This window comes from Pinus tabuliformis, chromosome 4_2 (assembly GCF_031772625.1).
Source record: "Pinus tabuliformis cultivar Carrire ecotype Pingquan chromosome 4_2, CPIR1, whole genome shotgun sequence".
NCBI lineage: Eukaryota > Viridiplantae > Streptophyta > Pinopsida > Pinales > Pinaceae > Pinus > Pinus tabuliformis.
This window is the reverse complement of record NC_142304.1, coordinates 1,118,603,601-1,118,631,156: the sequence shown is the minus strand read 5'-3', so window position 1 is coordinate 1,118,631,156 and position 27,556 is coordinate 1,118,603,601. Positions and strand designations below refer to the sequence as shown.

The window sequence follows — 27,556 nt, the reverse complement described above, 5'->3', positions numbered from 1 at the left end:
TCTTCGGCGAAAATCACATGGAATATCATTTGTCGACGCGTTTCGAACCAACCAGTGTGGTTTATCGTCAGGACAAGTTGAAGAAACCGATCAAGCTCATCATGTTAAATAGTCTAATCAGACCCTCCAACAGCTATCTTTTCTAACGGCTAGTTATAAAAGATAGCTGTTGGAGGGTCTGATTAGACTATTTAACATGATGAGCTTGATCGGTTTCTTCAACTTGTCCTGACGATAAACCACACTGGTTGGTTCGAAACGCGTCGACAAATGATATTCCATGTGATTTTCGCCGAAGAATCTTTCTTATGTTGTAAAACTCTGTGAATTATGGGAGCGGAGCACGAAGTGTACAATTGAGTCATAGGGTTGTCCGCCCTAAACATTGTATTGTAAAATAGTGTAAAGTCGGCCTACCCATGGTCCGCGGACCATGGGATTGTATAAATAGAGCGAGGCTCTAAGTTGTAAAGATAGCTAAGAAGGGATGAATAGATGAATAGCGAAGGAATGGTTCAAGCTTAGAGTAGAGTTCTAAGTGTCTTGGGTTACAGTAGTAGGAAGAGGCTCTGTAGCTGAGTGCGCAGACGCCTAGTAGAGTCCGTAGCTGAGTGCACGGACCCATGCAGCTAGGTGCGCAGGGTAGTGTCGAGTTTGTAAGAAAGATTGAAGATTAATAAAAGAGAAGTTGATTCATATTTCTGTGTATTTGGTGTGCATTATCTTCTTTATGTTTGTATTCGTTTATGTATTACGTGCACTGTTATGATTCCTGAATATGCTGTAATAGCCATAAATCTTACACACACAAGTTAAGGAATCTGTTAATTAGCAAGGATCATGGGTATTATACGGGTCATGCCCTGAGTAGGGCTACGCGGAAGCCAGTGCCACACCGCAGGTCGCAAAGGGATCGCAAGTATGTGCAGCGACAGGTCAGACCGCGAACCTCAAAGAGCCCTTCAAACATCCCTAGGGTGCGAAAACTTAGTTCTATCACTCTCCCATACTACTTCGGGTGAGACCTCAGTCCACGCTCCGCAAACTGTTGTCGAAAGGGCCAGTAGTACCGAGAATTGCTTGGCTAAATCACCTCTGAACTTGAGTCAGGCCCCACTAAGCCAACAAGCTCATTGTGCCATTTTTCCGCCACCTGAGCCAAACATGTGGTCCCTCACCCATCTGTCATGATCGCATGCTTGAAGGTGGGCCTCCCAAACCTAAATGTATGCCTTGTCATTTGGTAATTGAGTATTTTAGTTTACTTATCAATGATCATGGAAACTCTTGGGCATGATTAATGGGGGAATTCGGCAGAAAAAGTGGATTAGGTTTGTGCTCTTGTCCCCTAGGTCTCTTTAGGGATGTTAAACTTGAACCCTAGTCCCGCGGGATCTCTTTTACTGGCCTTTGAGCTTCTGGGATGGTATTACATGGGATCCCAAATTTTGGATGCGTGTTCCCGCTCCCCGACTCGCATATATCACTCCCTTTCCACTCATTATAACCCCTATCATCACTTCTCCCACCTAGGTCCCCATTCATTCATTGGGTCCACATCGGAGCATCTACCCCCTCTGTTGCCCACATCATGGGTCGGGCTTGGAAGGATGCCCCGGAGGTTGATGCAGCTAAAAAGAAAAGAAAAAGCATAATTGGCCACATTCAACAGGAAATTGTACCACAAAATATAAAAGATAGTCGGGACAAACACATTTAGCATGTGGTCAAAAGCCATTACATGAGCTCTACCCCTTTCCATGGCCATCACCCTAGTTCCTATAGACCCTAGATGAGTCTCTTTTCAAGAACCCATGATTGTCCCAACCCCTGGTGGGCGATGAAATGCCCCACCTTAAAAGGGGGCATCCGCTGCTATACTTTTCACATCATGCTCTCATTCCTTTGAGCCCCGAGCAGTTAACCAAAGAAAACATAAAAGGCAAAAGGAATACGAAGAAGGGTGGAAAAATCAAGGTTGGGATAACTCATGTACCACAATTTCTCCCTCCTACACATCATTTACCCAAGTGTGGGCTTCTCTTCTATTAACTACCCTTGTACCATGGCATGTGACCTAGGTTGTTCCCCTTCATTCCCTGTTCCATTCCATCATTTGATCACATGCCACCGTCGTTTGAAGGATATACCATGAACATACCACCCCCTTTAGCAGCAGAAACTACCTAATAGGATACTTTGTTAACCCCACTTTGACTTTGGAGACATTAGCACATGCCAAAGCCCACTATGGAAGGGCATGCCATTATGAAGTGTCCACTTGTTTTCCACGGTTTGCAAACTCTTTTACTTGATTTGTTTAATGACTTGGTATGCTGGAAGGCACGAGGATGCATTGGATCTTATGCAGGATTGCAGATGGTCTCCATTTTGGGTTTGGTCTCCCTATACAGGGTCCTAACTGTGAAAATTTTTGAATCTTTTCAAACAGAAATCCTGCTGCAGTCACTGGTTTAGCATCTCCTACTTGTTATTTCATTCAACAATTTATTTAATTTATATACAGCGATGAAAAACACTACTGCAGACTACACTGACATACAAATCATAAACTGAAACAACAGAGGAGACAAACACACAAGGGACATCATTATTTTTTGACAACACGTCCTTGGGAAAACCCAATGTGTTAAAACCAGTGCAACAGATAGAGGGATTGTATTATTAAGTAAGAAGAATCTGAGTACAACAGATTGCCTCACACCGGCTAACCTTACAGAGAAATCACGGCAGCAAGAAATACATATGAGGGTTTACCTCGTTCTTCAAGTCACAGCTGATCCAATGAGCGATCTAGCTCCTCCCGTAGATACTGCGAAGTCCCTATGCAATCACTGCGTGGGCTAGTGTCTTTCCTTCAAAAGACTGCATCACCCCTTCTATTGGATCGCTTTGCTGGAGGAAGACTATTGTTCATCCCTCTTGGCTCAGAACCTTGCTTCTCTAGCAAAATCTCGGACTTCTTACGAATGCTCTACACTGCCATTGCAAGAGACCCTCCCGGCCTACTCAGCTCTGCATGAGCCCCTCCTGGGCTGCGTAGCCCTCTGTGCTGCCTTCCTGATGCTCAAGCTACCTCTCTAATACGTACTCTTTGGCTCGGAACTCCCTCTCTGAACCAAAACTCTGCTTTTGCCCCTCTCACTACAACTCAGATCACTTGTTCGATTTTTTCAGCGAATCACGCCCCAGAGAAATCAAACTAAGTGATCAACTTGGTGTATCTCCAACTGACCCTCAAGCCTCCTCTTATACTTTTCCTGTTGATGAATCAACGACTGAGATTAAGTCCCTAATCAATGGCTAAGATTAAATTAGACTTGATCTTTGTCACTTAGAAGCTTCTCACCCATATTTCCATTAATACCCATTAATATTTTTATTTTCCTAAGTTTAAACTGAGGAATCCCATTAAAAATATTAATTATTTTAATAAAACACAATCTGGGTAGAATTTCACCAAACAATTTCTAGGTATTGGAGATCTTATGTGTTCTAGCCCCTCCACAAAATTTCACAGCTAGAGTCCATCTGATGCTACCAAAAATCAACACTCCCTCTTAGCGAGGAATGTACTCTAGCAATACTTCCCAATAGAAGCATCATATTGATCCACGACATCGGTCCTTTGTGTCGCTGATGCTTTGCCTGCTGCCCTTCATCCACTGCACTGCTACAACCTGTACTACTACCCATGACACTGCCATTACCATTGTTGCATCTGTACTACAACTCCCTATCAATATGCTGCATCATATTGCCCATAGCATTGTCGCTACTAATTGTTGCACTGCAACTCAGTTGCTGAGAAGTAAGCAACTAAAAAAGTCACCCAAAAGCTGACATGATGGTCAGTTTGGATACCCCATGATGTTGAAGCTACCTCTGCTGCTAATCTGTGCTGACCCTCTGATGCTACTGCAATGTTGTTGTATCTGTTATGTGCCTCCCGCACTACTGAAAACTCTATTGCGTTGCTTCAGACTTTGGCACTCTAGCTCTGCCACTGTCTCTCCATCATCCCTCGCACCAACTGCCTCCCATCATTCTGTTGTTGTCATTAAGGGCTCCTATAGTCGTATGTGATCCAATAGTTTGGACACCTTAAGAATCCTGCCCCTGTGTAGTCCTCTCGACTACATCTCAATATCGCCCCACCTCTTCTCTCGAGGTGCATGAGCACTCATGGCGCAATCCTCATCATCATCCTCCTTGTCAGTGTTCGTTGGAGTAGCTTTTGAGTCAGACTTCTCTTCCTTCCCCTTCTTCTGAGGGCACTGAGTGGTGAAATGTCCCAACTCCCCACATCTGAAGCATCTGACTTTGGTTATGCCTTTCTTTTTCCTCTTCTGTTGCCCTTGTTGTCCCGTTGATGCAAGAGTTACATCTTCCTCTTCCTAATTCTTGACTCTGATTCCTTTGTCTCTACTTCCCGCCTTGGTTAACCACCTGATCTCTTCCACTCGAAGAGTTGCCCACATCTCCTCCCAATTGGGGAAAGATGCCCTGCCCAAGTTGCTTTGGACAAAGGTCTCCCAGTCTTCAGTGGCTGCATTCAAGGCAATCCTGACCATGAACTCAAGATCTGGTGTAGACCCCATGGAAGTCAGTTGGTCTCAAATCCCTTGCAACCTGAGAAGGGATCGATTTCTTCTCCCTTCTGCATTTTATATTGTCTCAGCTGGTTCTCAAGCAACATCTTTCGTTGAACGAAAGTTCCCTCATACAAAGTGGTCAAGGCCTCCCACATCTCCCTTGCTATGTCCTTTTCAGCAATATGTGGGACAACATGATCATTGACCTCGTCCAAGATCATGCACTTCGCCTTTGCTTGAGCCTCCTCGTATTTCTTGAGAGGATCAGCATCGACCAGAACAACAACCACCTTCAAGGCATAATCTTTGATGATATTCTTGTCCAATACTGCAAGAATCCTGGCCTTCCAAGTGACAAAGTTGGATACTCCATCCAATTTGTCCTAATCCCTCAGTGCATTAACTGCCATCTCTGCTCAAATGAGTGTCAAACGAGTTTTCTTCTCTCTTTCGTTGATGCCTAGCAAAACTCGGATCTAGATTTCTTTGGTGCTAGAAATATTCTAAGGAACAAGTTCCCTCTAGACTCCCTCTGAGTCCTGATTTCCTTCACAGAAATCCTTCCGCCAAATAATGTCAAATCACCCCTCTCTGATCCTCTTTGTTGTTGCTCAGCAACCCGGATCTAGATTTCTTTGGCAATAAATATGTTAAGGCAGTGACTCCCTCTACCTTGGTTTAGTCTCTTCAAACATTGTTCTGCACCAGCAGCAACAACGTACCACCAGCACCTTAGATCTAATCTGCACTTCTCCCTCTGCCCCAACAACTGAAGAATCTGAGCTCCTCAAGCTCTATGCAATCACTGCGTGAGCTAGATCAACTCCTCCTGGCCACTGCGTCACTCCTTCCTGGCTCAGAAAGATGACTGGGCTCTGCGTGACCCTGATCTACCCCTCTTTGCTTCTCCATTGGCCTAGATAGATGACGTAGTTACTGCGTGGGCTCCTCCCAACTACTGCATCACCCTCACCTGGCTCAAAATACTGACGCAGGCACTGTGTGAGCCTCTACACTACGTCACTCTCCCTCTACGTCTCTAGCTATAGAACAATGCTGTCACTCGGGACAGCTGCCTCTCTGTAGCAGATTTGATGAATCTCCCGGCTGATGGCTTCAATATCCTATGATCTGCAATGCTCTGATACCATGTGAAAATTTTGAATCTTTACAAATAGAAATCCTACTACAGTCACTGGTTTAGCATCTCCTACTTGTTATTTCATTCAACAAGTTATTTAATTTATAAATAGTGATTAAAAACACTACCACAGACTACACTAACATACAGATCATAAACTGAAACAATAGATGAGACAAACACACAAGGGACACCATTATTTTTGGACATGTCCCCAGAAAAACCCAATGTGGGAAAACCGGTGCAACAGAGAGAGGGTTTGTATTATTAAGCAAGCAGAATCTGACTACAAGAAGTTGCCTCTCACACTAGCTAACCTTACAGAGAAATCACGGCAGCAAGAAATACTTACGAGGGTTTACCTCATTCCTCAAGTCACAGCTGATCCAATGAGCGATCTACTTCCTCTCAGAAGATACTACAAAGCAGTGTTGATAATATCGCCGAGATATCGGCGATATTCGTAAATATCGCACTATTTTCTGCCAAACGAGATATCGCCACCCAAATATCGCGATATTTTCCCGTTTTTAAAATCTCGCGAGAAATCCGATATTTCGGCGATATATTCCAAAATATCGCGCGACGACCATAAATATCGCAGCTGACTGTTAAAACAATACGCGCGGGCTGTATAAAGCGATTTTTGGTCTTTGTGTTAAGTCATTTTGGTTTTTTCTGAGCGCTGGAAGGTTGCTGCGAAGGAGGCCCGAGGGTTTGAAGTTTGAAGTGACTGAATGTTGATTCTATATTCTCTGTTGTGGTGTGACTGTAATCCAGCTCAAGATTTTCCGTGGAAGAAGAAGACCGAAACTCTGCCTTCATTACAGACCTTGACCGAGCTGCTCAAAGCGGATTTTGTGGACAAGTGAAGGAGGGTGGACTTGTCATACAGGTACCTTAAACGTAACAGAGTTTTCAGGGCTTTACTTTAAGTTTATAGTTTATACACGTTACATTTATTATCAACACTGCTAAAACGACATGTCTTAAGATATTGACCCCATTCAGGGCTTTACTATATCCGTCAAGTGACATTTCCCAAGAAATGACCCTGTTCAGGGCCTCACGTTATCCCCAAAGCAATTTCCCAAGAGCTTGACCCCATTCCAGACGAAAAAAGGATTTGCTGGTAACCGTAAACCCATACAAAATGAACATGGAATCTGACATAAGCTAGTTGTGTTTAACACAAAATTATAACCCACTGAATAGATAATATTTGGCATTTGTCATGGTTTGAATGCTGAACTAGTTAGTGATAAGTTATAAGTTATAAGTCTTTGATAGTTGTAGGATAACAATGACAACAACGTAAGGAATGGCAGCGTTCTAATTTCTGCAATATGACAGTGCTCTATGTTCCAGCGACTCAGTAACTTTGATCATCAAAAGAACAATAATCATTTGTAAATTGTGATGACAGTGAGACGTGACCTGGTTGGAAATGTTCTTGTCATACTAGTAACTACAGTGATCAACAAGAATGTTCTTGTCATACTACAGTCACTGTTTGACACTGTTAAATTCAAAATTCTGTATACATGTAGTACAGTGATCAACAAGAAAGCAAGAAAGCAATCTATGTCACTGTCATCATGAGTCATAACAGTTATATATTTTTAATTTTTTACACTACACTTCAACAGTCAACTTGTATTACACTTCAACAGTCAACTTGTATTACATTTCTATTCAACAGTCAAGTTAAAACTCTTTTGTAATGATGTGGTAATTTGAATTTTGTAATTTGAAAATTTCGTATTACTTATTAAGTTACTAATTCCAATTTTTTTTTGGTGCTGTAGGTTTCCTTTTGAGTTAGCCCACTACAAAATACAAATATGCCAAAAGCCTTGGACCCATTTTGGGAGTATGGGACCCCTGATGGTGGGACAAATCGTGCATATCTTTCATGCAAATTGTGTGGGACCCAGATGACAGGTGGGGTTACACGACTGAAATACCATCTTGCTAGACTCACTGGACATGATGTTGGCATTTGTACAGTTTCTAGTCCGAAGCTTATACAAAAAGCTCTTGAGGCAATTGAAGAAAAGGACAGAAAGAAGGAAGAGGCGGAAAGAAACAAAGCTGAACGTGCAGGTAGATCTTTCGGGATATGTTCTCCTGATTTTGGTGTTGAGAGTAGTGGGCCTACTGGCCCTAGTGGGAGGGGCTCCACAACTGGCACACCATCACATGCTACTGCTAGTGTGAATGCGAGGTCATCATTTTTTGTTCCACGAACAGGAGCTGGAGCAAAACCTGGCATAAAATCACTTGTTAAAAAAAAGGAGAAGCAAGAAGCAGATAGAGTCATGGGGAGGTGTATTTTTTGGAGCGACTTACCTCTCAACATCATGAAAACCAACCCATATTGGCAGCCAATGTGTGATGCTATTGCTGTTGTGGGCCCAGGGTACAAAAGTGCCACATATGAGGAGTTGCGGGGGCCAATTCTTCAAGAAGAAAAACAGGACATCAACTCTAGATTGGCGGAGTTGAAAAAGACATGGGAAGTCACTGGATGCACAGTGATGTCTGATGGTTGGACAAATAGGAAGGGTAGGACCCTTCTAAATTTCTTGGTACATTGTCCTAAAGGTACCATGTTTATTAAATCGTTGGATGCATCAGAACATATCAAAGATGCAGCAACGATATGTGAGTTGTTAGATGGGTTCATTCGGGAGATTGGTGTGCAGAATGTGGTGCAAGTCATAACAGACAATGCAGCTAATTATGTGTCTGTCGGCAGAATGCTTATGGAGAGGCATCCCACATTGTTCTGAACTCCATGTGCAGCGCATTGTCTTGATTTGTTGCTTGAGGATATGGGGAAACTCTCCTTCATCAAGGAGGCAGTTGATATGGCTAGGAGCATCCCCAAGTTTATTTATAACCATGCTTTTGTTCTTAGCCTTATGAGGAGGTTCACTAGAAACAAGGAGTTGCGGCGTCCTGCCATCACACGTTTTGCTACAACCTTTATTACTCTTCAGTCTTTGCTTCGATGTCAGTTCGAGTTGAAGAAAAAGTTTGTGTCTGATGATTGGCGTAATTGTAGATACAGCAGGAGACCCAATGGGAGAGCCATTGCAAAAATGGTGTACTCTGAGACATTTTGGCGTGGAGTACAAGAAGCATGTGCAGTTAGCGAACCTATAGTAAAGGTTCTTAGATTGGTGGATGGAGAGAAGCCTGCAATGCCTTATTTGTATGAGGGCATGGATAGGGCCAAGGAGGCCATTCGTTCCTATTATGCAGACAAGGGTTTTGCTGGCCTTGATAGGCAAATGATGTTATGGGATGTGATCGATAGTCGATGGACAGGGATGCTTCATCAACCCATTCATGCAGCAGCACTCTTCCTCAACCCTGCATTTTCATACAAATGCAACTTTGATTTTGATGGCGAGGTGATGGAAGGGCTCCATTCCTGTATTCAGAGGATGGTACCTGATTCTGAGCTTCGTAGCAAAATCAAGCGCGAGGTACAGTGTTATCAGGATTGTGTTGGCCTATTTGGCTTTGATGATGCCATTAGGGAAAGGGCCCTCTTCATGCCACGTAAGTGACAAGTCATCACTCATTAGAAATTAGAAATTTGAATTTAATTATGTTTTAACTTTTAACTTTTAACTTTTCAGTTTTTGAATTTTTTATTTCATTATTTTGTTGTAGATATTTGGTGGCGAAGCTATGGTGCAAGGGCACCAAATTTGCAAAAATTGGCTATACGAATCTTGAGTCAAACATGTAGCTCTTCAGGGTGTGAGCGCAATTGGAGGGTATTTGAGAAAATACACGCCAAAAAGCGCAACAGGTATAACTTTGAACTCAAGCCTTCAGTTGAGCAATTACACTTATTGTAATTTTTAATTTTTAATTTATGACCTTCAAGTGTCAAGAGTCAAGAGTCAAGACTCATTACTTTTTTTGACACTCTTACAGGTTGGAGTTCGCACGCCTCAACGATTTGGTGTATGTGCATTACAACATCCGACTTCGAGTGAGGCAAATAGAATCACCAGTGGATCCAGATGCCATTTCCTTAGACAATATTGATGTATTGTCTCCGTGGAGGGTGGAGTCTGAGGAGCCCATATTGGAGGAGTCACCTTCATGGTTAGAGCCAGTGGCAGATGATCCATTAGAGCAGGGGCAGCAAGAGGAGGACTCGGAGTCAGAGGAGCAGCAGCACTTAGAGGAGGAGCAGGAGGAGCAGGAGGAGGAGGACACTGCGGGAGCATCAGCATCAACACCATCTACTATAGATATGGGAGAGCATAGCTCCATGCCTAGCACTCATTATTTGACATTAGGTGCAGAGGCAGTGTCAGGGCCTTCTACTACTAGGGGCAGGCCTGGCAAACAGCCCATCATGTTTTCCCGTAAAAGGGGGAGAGGGCAGTAGATAGATAGCTGCTAGTTTTATTTGTTATGCTACATGTAACTCATGATGATGAGATACTTTTATTATTATATGTGATGTTATTTTGTATTGGTTCTCCACATTTGAGTCCTTGAATGGACAATTATCAGGGATTAGCACGATTTGGTATCGCCTTTGATATATCATTTCTATTTGACATCATATATATCAGTGTTTTCTTCATATTTATGTGCCAATGTGTTTATTTCATGTTGTTATTGCTTTATATGTTTAAAAATCTGAAAAAAAATGAATATATTATGCATTTTTTATGCTTGCTGATATTTGCCGATATTTTGCCGATATTTTCGTCGATATTGCCGATAAGATATTTTTTGGACCCTCGCCGATATTTTCCCGATACCGATATTATCTAATATCAACACTGCTACAAAGTCCCTATGCAATCACTGTGTGGGCCAGCGTCTTGCCTTCAGAAGACTGCGTCAACCCTTCTGTTGGATCAATTTGTTGGAGGAAGACTGTTGTTTAGTCCTCCCAGCTCAGAACCTTGCTTCTCCAGCAAAATCTCGGACTTCTTATGAACGATCTAGAATGTGACTGCAAGACACCCTCTTGGCCTGCATCAACTCTACATGAGCCCCTCCTGTGTTGCGTAGGCCTATGCGCTGCCTTCCTGATGCTCAAACTACCTCTCTGATACATACTTTTTGGCTTCCCTCTCCGATCCAAAACTCTGCTTTTGCTCCTCTCATTGCAACTCAAATCACTTGTTCGATTTTCTCAACAAACCACACCCCAGAAAAATCAAACTAACTAATCAACTTGGTGTATCTCCAACTCACCCTCAAGCCTCCTCTTATACATTTCATGTTGATGAATCAACGACCGAGATTAAGTCCCTAATCAACAGCTAAGATTAAATTAGACTTGATCTTCATCACCCATATTTCCATTAATACCCATTAATATTTTTATTTTCCTAAGTTTTAGACTGAGGAATCCCGTTAAAAATATTAATTATTTTAATAAAACACAATCCGGGTGGAATTTCACCAAACGATTTATGGGTCTTGGAAATCTCATGTGTTCTAGCCCCTCCACAAAATAGCGGAGCTAGAGCACATCCAATGCTACCCAAAATCAACACTGACCCTCCACAGGGCTAATATTGGCACATGTAGGGTGTGTATAGAGTGTGAAAATTCGGAGTTCCCAAATCACTACTGCAGCAACTGATTATATTTCTCATACTGAATCAAGTTATTTATAGTATTATATGGTAAACATCAAAATAAATACAACTGCAGCTTTCACAACTTAAATAATATGCGGAAACCATAACTAAGCAAGAGAGAAATATCACACACAAGTGACACTGTTGTTTTTGGACAAATGTCCCTCGAAAAACCCAATGTAGGAAAACTTGTGCAGCAACTGAGGGTTTTTATTATAATGCAGTAGTTTCTGAATACAATCTTTGGATGCCTTACTAGCTATCCAATACAGAGAATCTGACTGGAAGAGAAACTAGTGAGAAATACGTCACACTATCACTGGAGATCCAACATTGATCCAACCATTGAGTGGCTAGCCCCACGCTGCCTCTGCGCAATCAGTGCGCTACTCTGCATCATAGTTGATGGTGACTACGTCACTCCTTCTGGCTAATCAATTTGCTGGTTGGATGCTCAATCCTTTGGCCCTCTGATCTCACACCCTGGATCCTGGCACTGGATCTAATCTGCTCCATAATAAAACTGTGAATCTCCTCTCAGGCTTTGCACTGCCTCAACATGGCTCTACACTGCCCAACGTGGCTCAGTGCTGCCTCTTCTGGATCTCTCTCTGCCTCCTCTACAATGTATCATTGGATCAGGAAACTCTCCAACCAGAAAATTATCTCTGCCCCTCACCGCAAGAAATCTCCTCGATCACCTTCTCCGGCAACTATTGCGCTACTCTCTTGAGAAAATCGATCTCTGATCTCTCACCCGATGTGTTTTGCAAATGCTCATCGAAGTCCTTATAATCTTCCAGTTGAGTAATCAACAGCCCAGATTAGATTCTAATCAATGGCTCAGATCATATTGACTCGATCTTCATCTTATTCTAGAAGATTCACACCTAGTTTCATTAATACCCTTTAATTATTTTAATTTCCTAAGTTTAGACTTAGGCACCCATTAAAAATAATTAATTGTTTTAATAAAACTGTCTCTGGGTGGAATTTCCCAAAACGATATCTGGGTATTATGGAATACATGTGTCCTAGCCTCCCTGCAAATTTTGAGGCTTAGAGCACATATGATGCTATCAGAAATCAACATAGAGAGCCATGGGCCTCCACAACAACAAACAACTTTCCATAGATTCCCAGAGTCATTTAGAGATTGCTTGTGATTCACCCATTGGATGAGGAAGATGCAGCTGGTTCACCATGCCCAGCCGACCCCACAGTTACATCATGCACTTGGCAAATGACCCAGGACCTGAATGATGACGTTGCATCACGTATACCGTCATCTGAGCCCTTGCAGATGGACTACAAGCATTTTCGATATGTTTGAAGACCCATGAGGACATTTGTGTGCCCCCACATCCATTTGGAAGCACCACAAGTTTATTACTTGGAGAACAATGAGCCAACCCCTTGTCCGCTATTTTTGGAGTCTTATTTCACATTATGGCACCCATGGACTTCATTAGGCATCCTCTAAGACCCAACAACACATGTTATTGATCATTCGACCCTATTGAGAGGCTTACTCCTTCGCTATTGAGCTAGTTTGGTGGGCTTGTCACCAAAAGTACTTGTTATTTTGCACATTATTTTATTCTAGGGGCTAAATTAAGCCAAAATAAACTAAATCGAATTTATTATATATTGTATAAATAGATGATGAGTTGATTCATTCTCTCATCACTTGGATTGATCATATTCTCTTGTGATATTTTCGCAATTCTCTTTGGAGGACGAAATTGGATGGATGGATGAATTTTGATGTTTGGATATCTTCATTTTTGTCTTGGAGCTTCTATATTGGCATATGATGATAACTGGATATACTTTTTCTCACATGTAAATGCTCTTTTAATGCTATTTTGCAGTGTTGATAATATCGGTATCGGGAAAATATCGGCGAGGGTCCAGAAAATATCTTATCGGCAATATCGGCAAAAATATCGGCAAAATATCGGCAAATATCGGCAAGCATAAAAAATAATTTTTTCAAATTTTTAAATATAGCCGATATTTTGCCGATATTTTCAAAATATCGCGATATTTTGCCGATATTTTCCGATATTTGCCGATATTTGCCGATATTTTCAAAACAGAAAATATCGCGATATTTTCTCGGCGATATATCGTTTTGCCGAAAATATCGCGATATTTCCGAATATCGCCGATATATCGCCGATATTATCAACAGTGCTATTTTGTCATTATTTTCTATGTCACATAAATGATGCTGGGATTTTCACTATACTAGGCAGAAATTTTGCAGCATTTCGTGGATGAAAGGGTATAAATTTATCTTTTATTAGCATTGCATCATGTTATGGACCATCTTCGAATAAGTGAATGTTCCTAGAGATATTTCATTGAAATTTATCTTGACAAGTCATCACATATTGCACATTGAAGTATAAAGACCTTGAAGCAATTGTCCCATGCCCTAATTGCCATGAGAAGTTGTTCTAAAGGCCTCCTTGATGAAATGAAACCATCCCAAACATTGGAATCATCTTGACTCCATTTTTCCCAAGGGATTAGGCACTGGTCCTCCATGGGTGATCACCCTAAAACATATTTTTCTCACCTTTCTCTCTTTCTTTCTAGGTCTAGTCTACATAGGTCACCTAAGGCATCAATTATCTCACAATCAAGCATCCAAACACTTCGATTTTTGGTCAACAATTGCGTTGGTATTTTCTCTAGAGGCCCTCCAAATTCGAAGTAAATCCGACGATGGACCTTGAGATATTGCAAGCCCTAGCTAGATGACCATTTCATGCCCTAGGTTTCCCTTGGCTAGTAACCTCATTTGGATCATTGCATTATATTTCAAGAAGATTTGTACATTGATCCTCTTCTTTTCCACAATTAGGTCAAGCCCCTCCTTGAGTGACCAATCCCTCTTACTTGACCTAATTTTGGGTCCATTTGGTCCCGTTTGGTCTCGTAACTTTTCGAAGATAATCTCACAAAGACCATTTGAAAACCAAGTCTTCACAGGGGTTTTTAGGACTAGGTCCTTCCTTAAGAGATCTCATTCCCAAAACCTAACCCCTAAGACCCTCTTGGCCCTTCTTAGAGAGCCTTTCCTCTTGCCTCTTGGGCAAGCAAGCCATATATTGAGCCTCTTTTGTGAATAGGCCTCTTCAAAAATCACTCTTTTCCCTTTATTGACCCATTTATCTATGTGATTCCCTTCATACCGGGTCTCCTCCCATCCGTGAAAGTCCGTAAAGAGAAGGAAGCCTTAGCTGAGGTGATAGTGGGCTATCACTCTATTGTTTCCCTTGACCTAGTAATTGCCCTATAGGACCCCCTCCTTGGATCCTTGCTAGTTTGAGTGGTAACAAGGCCTAGTAGGGGCATCCTAGTATTGAGATTTGTAGCTTGGGAGGTACTTCAAGCCTTGAGGATCAAGTGTTTGGAGGACAGAGCTCCAAAAGTGGCCCTGTGGGTTTGAAACCCAACCCTGGGGTTTTGCACCCAAAGCTGTTGGGCCAAAACTGTGACGAGATATATGTGATGGATGGAGATGATAGAGGACTCTGAGAGCAACCAGACGCATCGAAAATCATCGAAACCCGAGTTGTCAATCTTGAGATATTAATTTTTGAAGTTAATGGTGGGTTTGGTGAAGGTCAGCCTAATGTTAGGAGACCTAATGACTGGTTGTACAAGCCCTAAATATATTCATTGCAACCCTTGAGAAGTGTATAAATAAGAGGGCTCGTTGAGGCTATTAGTAACATCCAAGTAGATTGATCATCAAAAGATACCTCTAAATTAGGGCAACGTTTGAGGCAATGAAGTTACGAGAAAAGGAGCACAAGTTTAAGGAGTCTTCTCGTGTTGGGGAGAAAATTCCTTGAAGGACATGTTGCACACTTTTTGTCAAAGTTCCAAGGAAGAAGATATGCCAAAAAAAATTCAAAGGATTGGATCATAAATAATCAATTTATTGAGTCTTTGTAAAACCATTATGCAAATTTGTAATGTAAATGATGCTAGTACGACTGTGTATGTATGTAACAACCTAGGTAAGCTATTATTTTGGTGAAAATTTCATCCTAAGAAGTTTTTCGTCTCACTGACTCATCTGTGTTTCTAAACATGAATGGTCGGCAGAATTTTTCCCTCCAACCTCACCCCAAAGCTAAAGTGGAATTCTTCGTCAAAGTCTTACGTGAGTCTTAGTGTTTTAGTCGAGTCTTATGTAAAAGTGATTTGGGAATAATTTAAGCTAGTTGGCTAAATTATTTTACAAATCACTTGGTCTACTAGATCATATTGTGTCGCAAAATTGAATATGTAATTTGAGAGTCTATACTGAATGGATGTTCCTCCTTTGAGGGTTGAAACTGTAATTATCTTATGCAAAAAAATATTTTAGTGCATGGTCCCTCATACTTAAACACCATGGTTAAAATATTAGAGGGTGAAAAAAATATTAATGCCCTCAAGTGTCAATTAATTAATTTTTCTAGCAAAATTAAATTAATCATAAGCCAGAAAATTAATTAATCAGAGTCAAAATTAAAGTCTTAGAGAAATTAAAGTCTCCAAGAAGAAACATTCGTGGGTATCAAAGAAACTAATTTTTGGAGGTCCTCCACCAAGGGAATATTGGAAATTTCAAGAAAAATTGGACCCTTAGACCTTGGTGGTTAAGTCAAAGTCAATTTTTTGAGGAAATTAGCTCAAAATAATTAATTAATTTTGAACTAATAACAAATGGGTTAAATGAGAAATTCGAAAATTCTTTAAAAATAAATATTTTCAACGATGGAGATTAAAAGATGATCAAATAATTTTTGACAGCCAAGAATTTTTTATGAGGATCAAGCCAACTAGCCATTATTTTTCCACTTGGAGAATTTATCTATAAATAAGGAGTCATTTGTGTTTCAAGCCATCTAAGGTTTGGCTAAGAAAATTCTGCAGAAAAGCTGATGTAACGTTATTGTCCCACTACGGGAAGGAAACAAGGTTGCGGACCTCTTAGCCAACCTGGGGGTGGATTCTAAGCACACTCTTATTACAGGGACGCTCGACATAATCCAAAACCATGATCATGCACAGGAATGCAAACTTCAGGTTCAAAAGGAAGCTGCTCCCCGGATGCAGGTGATTGCAATGAGAGTTAAGTTGACAGGACAGCGGATGGGCGGGGCAGAACGCCACTTGCCAGACCAGTATAGGAATAGTGGAATGGTCATTACACCCGGCGCACTGCACATTTGCATGAACGTCATTCAGGATACGCAATACCACCGGATCAGCTGGAACGCCAGGCTCGTAGTAAGGGAGTTAAGTCTCGCACGCACCAGCATGCAGTGGAAGGCTCAAGCCATCAAGGGAGCAGTAATGGGAGGAGACTCCCAAGACAAGGCTGGTAACTTTAAAGCCGGAGAAAGGCCAAGGAAGATGGATAGTTCGGTGGCTCTGCCGCTCCGCCAGCATACCTTACACATGCAAAGAAATTCGGGGAGGAGGGGAATTGGACCCCGGCGCTGATGGTCTTGGCCTTCCTTGCGAGGCTGGTTATTCTCCTCCCCGAGTATCGCTCAGGTATCGCAAATTGGCCCTCCCATTCTTATTTCCTGGCAACTGATATCTGTGTTTGGTTTTAGGTATTGCACACGCGCAGGGATTTGGCAAACTTAGAGGAAAAGCTCAAACTTGGCAGAGGAGGCTCAATTAGTAGGCAACACCACATCCAGGGTATTGCCCCACAATTACATTCCTGGATTTGGGCCACTGTCATCTGCAGGATGCCTCGATTGAGACCTAGATTGGGTAGCCGCAGGGGGCAGCCAAGAAGAGCCCCAACGGATTCATCCTCCAGCGACTTGAATCATCCTCCAAGGAGAGGGCTCTCTTCTCGCAGTAGAAGAGGAAGATCTCGAGCCTCTAACTCTCGGCCCGGACCTATTCCTGCCACTGGTTCCGCCATATTCACCTTTGACAGTGCTCTAAACAGGCCCAGGATCACAACCTACTTTACAGTGGTTTTTCAGGAGGAAAGTTTAGCTGATGATTTAAGGACTCAGGCAGAAAATTCGAGGGCAATCCCGAACCCCTCTTCATCTTTTCAGCTGGCTACGGAGAACACCCCTCAGCGGGAAACAAACGAACAAAGGGGCAGCGCGCGGGAGGCGATGATGGTAGATCTGGGTCCTGAAGCTCAGAATGTGACACAGATAGAGGAACCACCTGATATGGGCTGGTGTCGAATTATTGAAGAGCCCATTGATGAATAGAAAAGCCATCCACGCTTCTCTTTTTTGTAGGATGCCCCTCTCCACTGGGCACGGTTGTAAGGCGACTCGGTTATGGGTTTCTGGTATTGTCTCATGTTTCAGTGATCATTCCCCTCAGTTCTTTTTTGAGTTTTTGATTTGTCTCATGTTTCAGAGATCATTCCCCTGCGTGGGAAACAAAATTAGACATTTTTCAAATGTGCTTGTTTTGGATAGAACTGCCTCCTGCAGGAGCAGAGTGCTTGACTACGGTCATGATGTAAATTTACTATCTCCTTGTTAATATAATAGATATAGTTTTACGTAGAAAAAAAAACGTTATTGTCCCACTCGGAACATTCTTTTGATTCACAATAAAGACATTGGGGTGCAGTTCATGGTGTTTATTGTCTACTGATCTATGGTACGTGCTAGGTACGGGCATTCCTATATTGTCCTTAAAATTTTAAAAGTTTGTTTATCCATTGGATGGTGATAAGTAGATTTTGGGTCTATCTTAGGTGATCTGATTCACCATATGTCTAACAAGCTTTCTAGAAGAAAATATATAGTATTTGCAAGTTACCCAATCCTTGGGCTCCAAGTTCACAAACCGTGGGCATAGGCGGCTAATCTTATTTGGACTTTAAATACTTTTATGGTTTATCTAACTTCGCTAAGGCTGTAGCTTGCATTTATTTTCCAAAGTACACTTTAGCCATTTATCAAAAAAATCTCTAAAAAAATTATTTCTCAAAATTCCTTTAAAAGCATTGTATATTTTTACATTTGTAAATAAATTTGTATAATATTATGTTGTAAATAATTTTTTCTAACTAGGGTTTTGAGATTTTTTGTATATATTGGGGTTTTGGGTATTTGTAAATTCATTTGTGCAGGTGAAATCAAGTGAGAAGAGCTCGATTAGAGCTATATCTAGGCCCTTGACGGTAAGATCTAGTCTCCAAAAATTTTGTAGGGCCAACTATTAAAGAAAATTTGAAGTAAATTGTAGATCTGAAGCAAATAAAAATTTTCAGAGTCGAGGTTTCCAGTTTTAGGGGTCTGAAGCCCTGATCTGCCCTCTCTAGGCCCAGCGTCAATCTCCTTCCTCCATGCGTCACCTCCTTGATGCCTAGCGTCATTTTTATCAGGCCCTTCTAGGGCTAGCCAAGACCTCTAGGCCACTCGGTCTCCTCTCTTTCCCTTCCCGCAAACCTCTGAAGGCCTTTTCTCTCCTGTCGTGGCCTTGAAAGGCCTCCATCCCTTCTCCTTATCCCCCGCTAGCCTTTCTCCCCTTCGCTCCTTGACCATCTTCTTCTTCCTTTTCCCCTCTTCCCCTTGGCCACAGCCCTCTAAGGGCTTACAGTAGACTTTCTTGGCCTTAGAACCCTAGGTCGTTGGCCTTAGAGTCTCCGGCAAGCCTCTCGACCCTCCCTTTAGCCAAGCAGCAGCCCTCTAGGGCTTGCCGTAGGCCCCCTTAGGCCTTTCCCTTAAGCCACTAGGCCTTCTTGGGCTTTTTCCTTTGCCTCTTAACCTTACGTTGACCCTATTTTGCTCTCTATTAATGATCCAGGTAGCTCCAGACACATGCAGAAGTCCAGGAGGACTCAGGAAGGCTCAAAAGTCAAAGTATTTGGATTATGCTCGAACCAAGTTCATGTTAAAGATCTCGTCGTCATGATCGCGGTGGTGTGAACAGTTCGTCAATCTGAGTATGGATGAGGAAGATAGAGGCAGTCAAAGTTTTGGTTGATTTTTGCTGACTAGGCAAGTTAATGGAGACACAATTTAGAATTTTTTCGACAAACGGAACTTGGTCAACTCCGGCCAGATTCCGGGCAAAATTGTTGCCTTGTTAAAATGTCTCCTTCGGCCTAAAATCTGGATTTTCAAACATGCCCATATTTTTTTTATTATAACAAAAAAAGTTGTAAAAAAAGGGTGGTGGGCCACCAACCCCGCCACCCCAATCCTTATCAACAATTATTAATGGAGGGGTGGGCCACTACCCCCGATCCCTCCCCTCCGTACTTGGCATAACCATTGGAACCCATGGTCGTTACCATAAAAGGTGGGCCGACCCTTAGGGCGCAGACCTAACCTACAACCGCCCGCATAAATGAACTTGGAGTAGGGGACAGGTGGGATGGGCGGGCCGCCCAAGGCAGGCCCAACCCGACCTCCCTTCCCATTTAAAATATTTTCTTATGTAAAAAAGGGAGGAGGCGGGGTTTGACTGCCCGACCTCCTCCACAATACTCAGATCTTCAACCAACCCACCAACGGAGTTTTTGTAAACTTCACCCACCTTTTAATATTTAAACTCAGTTCATCAGTGCGCCCAAGGAGGAGGAGTGTGCACGTAGTTCGAAGCATGGAGGAACCAAGAGCATGCATAAAAATCGAGACGTACTATTTTTAATTAATTTATTGCAGGTGGAACCATGATTGAGCGAAATTCTCAAGAGGGTGAAATTTTTGCAGTGTCCAAATTGGACAAATTTTATGTTGATCCTACACCTCTCGGCAACATGAACCCGATGGCGCAGTTAGTTTCCTGATCTGAGTAGTAGATTTGCAGAGGACCCGGAGGAGGGAATCTTTGAAGAATCTAAGGGGAATCTAAAAGATTCCTTAAGCCCCAGATTTCATTTTCTTAGAATTTAGAAATTTGACAGTCGATTTTGCACTATTTGACGCCACAAATCTGATGGTGCGTTCAAATTTTCCATTTGCTCATTTCATTTTTCGGCCATTTTTCTAAGTGGAGTGCAGGTGTCAGCGTTCATGTGTGAGCAGCCATTTTCACGAGATTCGATATGTGACCAGCTTCAATAGCTTGACATCCTCTTCTTCAGATGGTCCCAGGATGTTAGGTATATGCAATGTGTTCATGTACTTCTTTTTGCTATGCATTGTGTTGCACAGATCCCTGTTTGATGTTTGATGTGGGATCTTGTTTCTTACTTGTTTTCATGATCCCTGTTTGATGTGATGCGGAATCATCTGTGCGATGTACTTGTTATCATGATTCGTCATGTTTTGTTTGAGATCCCTTTGTTGTTATGTTGATGGGATACTCATGTGTCGCCATGCATGTTTACATTTAGATCCCTTTTATGCCATGTTGGCAAGATGTTCATTATCATCATGCATGAGTTTGTGTCATACTGATAGGAGTCATTTTTTTACTGACAGTCCCTGTAGCAGAACATCTCTTGCACCCACTCCTGCGTGAGGGCATTTTCTTTGTATGATAGCGATGTCACCTCTTATGTACATCATCACTATTGGCAGCACTTAATGCAACGGCCTACACCATCTTGACACCGGGGCCCAGAGACGTAGTCCCTCCTGGATGAACTCTGTTATCAAAAACTTATGTTTTCATGTGTTGATGAATGTCATGTTCCTCTTCTTTACAACATGCAGAGATATTCACTTACGTTCTTTTAAAAATGCAATTTTATGCATCACGAAAGTAAAAGGTCTTGGAACAGTCCTTTGTCACACTCGGACTCGGATCAACTCATCTTTGAAAATTTTGGACTGAATACTTGGTGTGTTTTTTGTTGATTTCTGGTAACATCGGATGTGCTCTAAGTCTCAAATTGTGCAGAGAGGCTTAGACACATGCATTCTCCAATACCCAGAAATTGTGTTGGGAAATTCCACCCGCAAACAGTTTTATTAAAATAATTAATTATTTTTAATGGGACATGTTGACCACTAGAGTGGCACTTGACGATTATATGAAGACTCCATGCCCAAGGATGATCCAGAGAACACTTGTACCATCAGATATCATCAGTCAACAGAGTTTTTTAACTCTACTTCTATCTTCTCATCATTTTTCTTGTGCCCAGATTCCACACCCTACAGGGAATTGTAATAAGTGATACTAGTAATGATGAGTTTTGAGTCTGTAACAGGCTTAGGATGTTGGAACTCGATCAGCAAACAAATACACCTTGGAGTGTTTTTTTATCTGGTTAATTATCCCTTCTTTTTTAGAGGCGAATAATTTTTTGGGTTTTTTCACTCACGTTTTACCCCAAAGCCGAGGTGACGACTTGAAGGTTGATCCCTTGACACATCTTAGTGTCTAGAGTCAATGTATATTACCATACTAAATCACACAAAAAAAATCGTGGAATTTGGTTAGGTCTAGGTAGTCATTTTTTACTTTTTTGGATTTTCCACGGGTCAAAAATTGCAAATAAAATTGTATTTAAATTGTAATAAGTGTAGTCTAGAGATGTTGTATGGGGTATGAGTAATAAAAATTACACCTCTCATCCCCAACTTTCTACTATGACACACTTTGAGGGGTTAAAAATGTGTTTTGAACCCTCAAAACCCACTTTTCCTAAGTTTAGTGGGAAATCTGGCAATTAATTAAGCCATAAATTAAATAAATGGAGAAAAATAAATATCCACACATGCTAAAAGTTGCAGAAATGAGGTGGAAAATTATGGGGGAGTTAAAGTGAAGTCCCAAGGTGACGTGAACTCCTAAAATCAAAGAAAGGACATGTGCTCAAATAAAATCAAAATTCTGGCATTAAAAGATAAAGTTGTTTACTTGGAAATTAGAATTTGTGAAGTTAATGCACATTTGGGAGGATTTGGGAGAATATTTGGTGGAGATTTTTGTGGGAAATTGTCCCCACATGGGTTACCACCCATATACACTTGTCATTCAATCATAAAATTTGAATTTGGCACATAAGGGAGGAAGAAAATGATGTCCATTTGCCAGAATTCGATTTTTATACTTGGCATTGGAGCTCCATTCAACAAACTCGAATTTCTCTTTGGGATTGTCATCTCATGCCACTTGTTTAATCACTTCTACATTGGGATTGGCTCTAATATCATTTGTCATTGCCATTCTTCATTGGGACTTGCTCCCAACTCTCTATATAATAGAGCCATGGGCTCTCATATTGTATCATGTAATACGAGCTATTGTGCTTGAAGAGACTGCGGGATTGTGTTCACTACTTGCAATATAATACAATAGTCTTTGGAGTAAAGCATGATGGTGTTCTTCTCCTTGCATGTGTGGTAAATTCTTGACTTGTTGTTATGCTTCTATTTATTTCCTCAGGTCATTATTTCTTTCATGCTTGTTTCAAGTTATGTTAGTATGCAACTATCTCATATTAGCATAAGAATTAATTATTTGTTTTCAGAAAAAAAATCTTCTAGTGGATAATAAATGTATCTCTAGAAATTCTTTCCACTGCACTTATTTAATTGCATGTTGATTTAATGATTTGTGGTGAAGTTTTGTAGATGAATCATTATTTGGTCAAGCTTTTCAAGCATGAGGGGAAATTCTCGGAAAAATCAACCCATTCTTGAAAAATATTCAAGGAGAACCTGCATGTTTTGAATTTCAAAGTCTCATCTATATCTTATTTGTGTCTTATAGGGATTCTTTCAAGTTTCTTAAAGCTTTTATTTCTTGCATCAAAATATCAAATTTGGAAAATAATTATTTTTATTTACGTATTGTACTTAATTTATCAATATCTAGCTATTTCAAAGAGCTAAGTCATGGTTAGTCAAAAATGAGAGTTTGCTTATACTCTTTGGCCTAGCCTCTTGTAGATTATTTTTGTAACATACTTTGTTGTCATCTTGGTCTAACATTTGAGTTATTTTTGTAGCCTTTTGAGCACAATAGTTTCCATGCTTTGATTTGTAGACTTATTCATCTTGAAAGCATTTATAATATCTTGTGCTAACAATTTAGTGTTTCACTTTTCAGGTTTATTTTGGCTTTCCTTTTGAAAGCATTTCACTTCATTTTAAGCAAAATACAATTTCATTTCTTAAAGAGAAAATACTTGGAAGACACTGGTTGTTTATCTATTGATGCTTATCTTATGATGGTTATTGCTCATATCAATTTTTTGCTTATAAATCTTAAAGAGATAATCTATTTAACTCTAACAATTATCCTAGAAACTCACATCCTTTTTAAAATAACTTTTCATTAGAGACAACCCCCCTTAGCTAACCTAGGAGATACCTCAAACAGAGAGAGTCAAGATTAGTGTGACAGCCCCTTCTCTAAGTTCCCTGCCACCAACCACACCTTGTGGGGTTGAAGGCTTTTCTCACTGACTTGTAGGTAGGTGTAGGCGGCAGGGTCAACAGGACCCTAAGTCTCAACTTAGGAAATTAAAATAATTACTGGGTATTAATCTAAACTGTGGGTGAATCTTTTAGAAGAAGGTGGAGATCAAGTCAATATCATCATAGCCATTGATTAGGATTTAATTTGGGTCATTGATTGATCAACAAGAGGATTATAAGAGAAGGCTTGATGGGCAATGGGAAAATACACCAGACGCAGATACTCAATTACCCGAGTAAGATTGATTTTCTCACTGGTCGAAGTTCGGCAAAAGAAAATCAAATCAGAGGGAGATTTGCAAGTGAGAAAGGAAGAGAGAGCATCATTGTCTTTCGAGAGTGCAAGGCAAGAAGACGCAGAGCAAGGAGAGACAGCGCAGAAGCAAGTTGACGCAAAAAGAGGCAGCGTAGAGGCTGGGACTGCATGGGCAATTTGACGTTGGGCCAACGTGGGAAAAATTGACGAGAGAGACGTAGAAGGACTCAGAGGGAAGAGGAGTACTTCTCCTGGATCAGAGATTTGTTACGAAGCGTCTGTAAATTTTCTCACTTCTTTTTTGCTGATTGTAACTTGTACATGAGATTTTGTTGAAGAATAATAAAGAAGCCCTCATCTGCTGCACCGGTTTTCCCACATAGAGTTTTTCCGAGGATGATTGTCCTAAATTAATTGTCATTGTGATTGTATTTGTGCTCGTATTTTTCTTTGCATTTACTTTCTGCAATATTTTAATTGTGAAGGCTGCAGTAGAATATATTTTATATTTGTCATAAGAACACTGTGAATAACTTATTTATGAGATAATAAGTAGAAGAAATAATACTAACAGTTGCAGTTGGATTTCTATTTAGAAATTTTCACATGATATCAGAGCTAGGTAAAGCAGAAGAAAAGAGTCGGAAGACCTAGCGTTGAAGGAAGAAAGGAATTCGAAATTCTTGCAGGTGCAGTAATTCGAATCTCCAAGGGGTGTGTGCAATTCAAGCCAGGAGGATTAGATTTCATGGTAAAACTCTCTCAGAGTGAGCCGACAGAGAGGTAAGTTTTCCTGATCGAAACCTGTCAACGGCAGAAGGAACAATGCAGCAGAAGAATCAGCGAAGAGGGGTTTTCTCAAGTCCTATAGCAGTTGCTGGGGAAGATAGAGTTAGAAATCGGTTGAAAATAGAACAAGATGGATACTCAAAGTGTCTCAGAGTTTTCTATGATAATAGAAGAAGAATTTGCATGCCTATCAAATTCAGCATCAACAGATGTTTGGTACATTGATAGCGGGGCTTCAGCTCATATGACTGGAGTACGAAAACATTTCTCGAGCTATCAAGAAGAACAAATGGACTTCCAGATTACTATGGGAAACAAAACGAAATGTACTCCAGTAGGGAGAGGCACCATAGCATTTCAGATGGAAGCAGGGACCAACATCCGAGCCACCAATGTTTTGCATGTGCCAGGATTAGGAATGAACTTGATTTCAGTGTCTGAGTTACTGGACAAGGGATACAATGTATCCTTCATTGGAAAGAAAGTATATGTCAAGCATCCAAGCTAGAAGAAGAACAGACAAACTGGGATTCGAAGCAACAAATTGTATAGGTTGCAGCTTGAGTCACTAATGGCACTAATAGGTAGCAACTATAATGGTGAAACGAATTATGGCACGGGCAAATGGGACACTTACCATGGAGCACTGAGGATGCTCAGAGAGACTGTTACAGAAGTACCAGCCATTAATAGTGAGCATGATGACTTATGTCGAGGATGCGTGCTAAGTACGCTAAAGCAGCTTTTTCCAGAAGTAACAATAGCGCAAAATGTGTACTGTGATTGATACACTCAGATATCTGCAGTCCAATGTCCACAAGAGCTCTTAGTGGTGGTGAATAATTCGTCACTTTTATTGATGATCACTCTAGAAAAACCTGGATCTGTTTCTTAAAGACCAAGGATAAGATCTTTGATCGATTTAGAGAGTTTAAGGCTCTCGTTGAAAATATGATAGGGAAAAAGATAAAGGTATTGTGTTCAGATAATGGTGGAGAATATACAGACAAAGACTTCACAGATTTTTGCGCAAAGAAGGGCATGAAAAGAGAGTGGACAACTCCATATAATCTGGAGCAGAACGGAGTAGCCAAGCGGTAAAATAGAACTATTGTTGGGGCAATCAAAGCTATGTTGTATAATTAGGATCTACCTAAGTATTTATGGGTAGAAGCTTGCAACACAGTAGTGTATATCCAGAATAGATGTTCTAATAGAGCATTGGGGAAGAAAACACCCGAAGGAGTCTTCACAGGGAAGAAGTCGAAAGTCAGTCATCTCAGGATATTTAGAAGCATGGCATATTGTCACATTCTAGGCAAGAAGTGTAGAAACTGGATTAGACTGCAGAAAATGGGTATCTCGTAGGATATAGTGAGACCTCAAAGGCATATAGAATCTACATTCCTAGCAGCAGGAATATTGTAGTGAGATAGGATGCAAAGTTCATGGAGGATAGAGATTTTAGGAGATCTCGAGAGATGCCTGCAGAAGATCAATCAGGAGATGTTCCACTAGTCTAGGAGCAGCAAGGGTAACAAGGAGGACAAAAACCTGGATCGAGTACAGTGACCAGTACAAGAATTTCCTCAGAAGGAGGAAATCCAGATAGTTCTCAGCAAAGGGAACAACAGGATCAGGCGGAGGAGTTGATTGAGCCTCCCACCACCAGTGGTAGAACCAACAGAGAAATACAGCAGACATTGAGGGACACAGGAGTTTGTTGGAGCTCCTAGAACCGAGAAAAGGCAGTGTAGACAACCTGACAGATACCAGGCATTGGTAGCTCAAGTTGAAGAATCCTCTAGCTTTTAGGAAGCCATTCAACACCAAGTGTGGGTGGATGCCATGGTAGAAGAGTACAACTCTATCATGATGAATGATGTCTGGGCAATATTACTTAGACCAGAGGATAGATTAATTGTAGGATCACAATGGATCTACAAGATCAAGTATGTTGCAGATGGCAGTATAGAGAAGTACAAGGCTAGGTTTGTGGCAAAGGGGTATGCTCAGAAAGAAGGAATAGACTATGAAGAAGCCTTCACCCCAGATGCTTGATACACCTCCATCAGATCTGTTATATCACTAGCAACTCAAATGGGATGGGAGATTCACCAGATGGATGTCAAGACAACATTATTGAACGGGGTGATAGAAGAGGAGTTATATATAGAACAACGCAAAAGCTTCAAAACTCATGAAAAGAGAACTCATGTTTGTAGACTACAGAAAGCCCTATATGGGCTCAAGCAAGCACCGACAACATGGTATGGTCGGATTAATAGTTACTTGCAACAGTTGGGATTTGTCAAAAGTGATGTTGATCCCAATCTCTACTACTTAATGATAGAGAATGAGCCACTTATTCTGGTATTATATGTGGATGACTTGTTTGTAATAGGATCATCCAGCCTCATAGGATTGGAAGAAGAATCTTGAAGCTGAATTCGACATGAAGGACATGGGGTTGATGCATTATTTCTAGGGTTGGAATTTTGGCAGAAGAATGGGGAGATCTTCCTGAGGCAAGGAAGATATGCTACAGAGATTCCGAAGAAATTCAGAATGCAAGATTGTCAACCCATGGCTACTCTCATGATCACCAACTGGAAGAAAATAGATGCATCAGGAAACAAGGAAGTGGCCTCCACCTTGTATAGACAACTCATTAGGTCGCTCATGTATCTGGTCAACACTAGGCCAGACATTTGCTTTGTTGT

General features: G+C 41.2%; 2 protein-coding genes across 2 annotated transcripts in view; one reads left to right on the top strand and one right to left on the bottom strand.

The window, feature by feature from the left end:
* Nucleotides 1-27,556, bottom strand: part of LOC149173587 (beta-glucuronosyltransferase GlcAT14A-like) — a 177,363-nt gene that overhangs the window by 6,395 nt on the left and 143,412 nt on the right. The gene's annotated exons all lie outside the window — the stretch shown is intronic.
* Nucleotides 9,057-9,635, top strand: LOC149173588 (uncharacterized). The gene is made up of 2 exons (XM_089428087.1): nt 9,057-9,330; nt 9,445-9,635. The coding sequence occupies exons 1-2, from the start codon at nt 9,057-9,059 to the stop codon at nt 9,633-9,635; spliced, it is 465 nt and encodes a 154-aa protein (XP_089284213.1).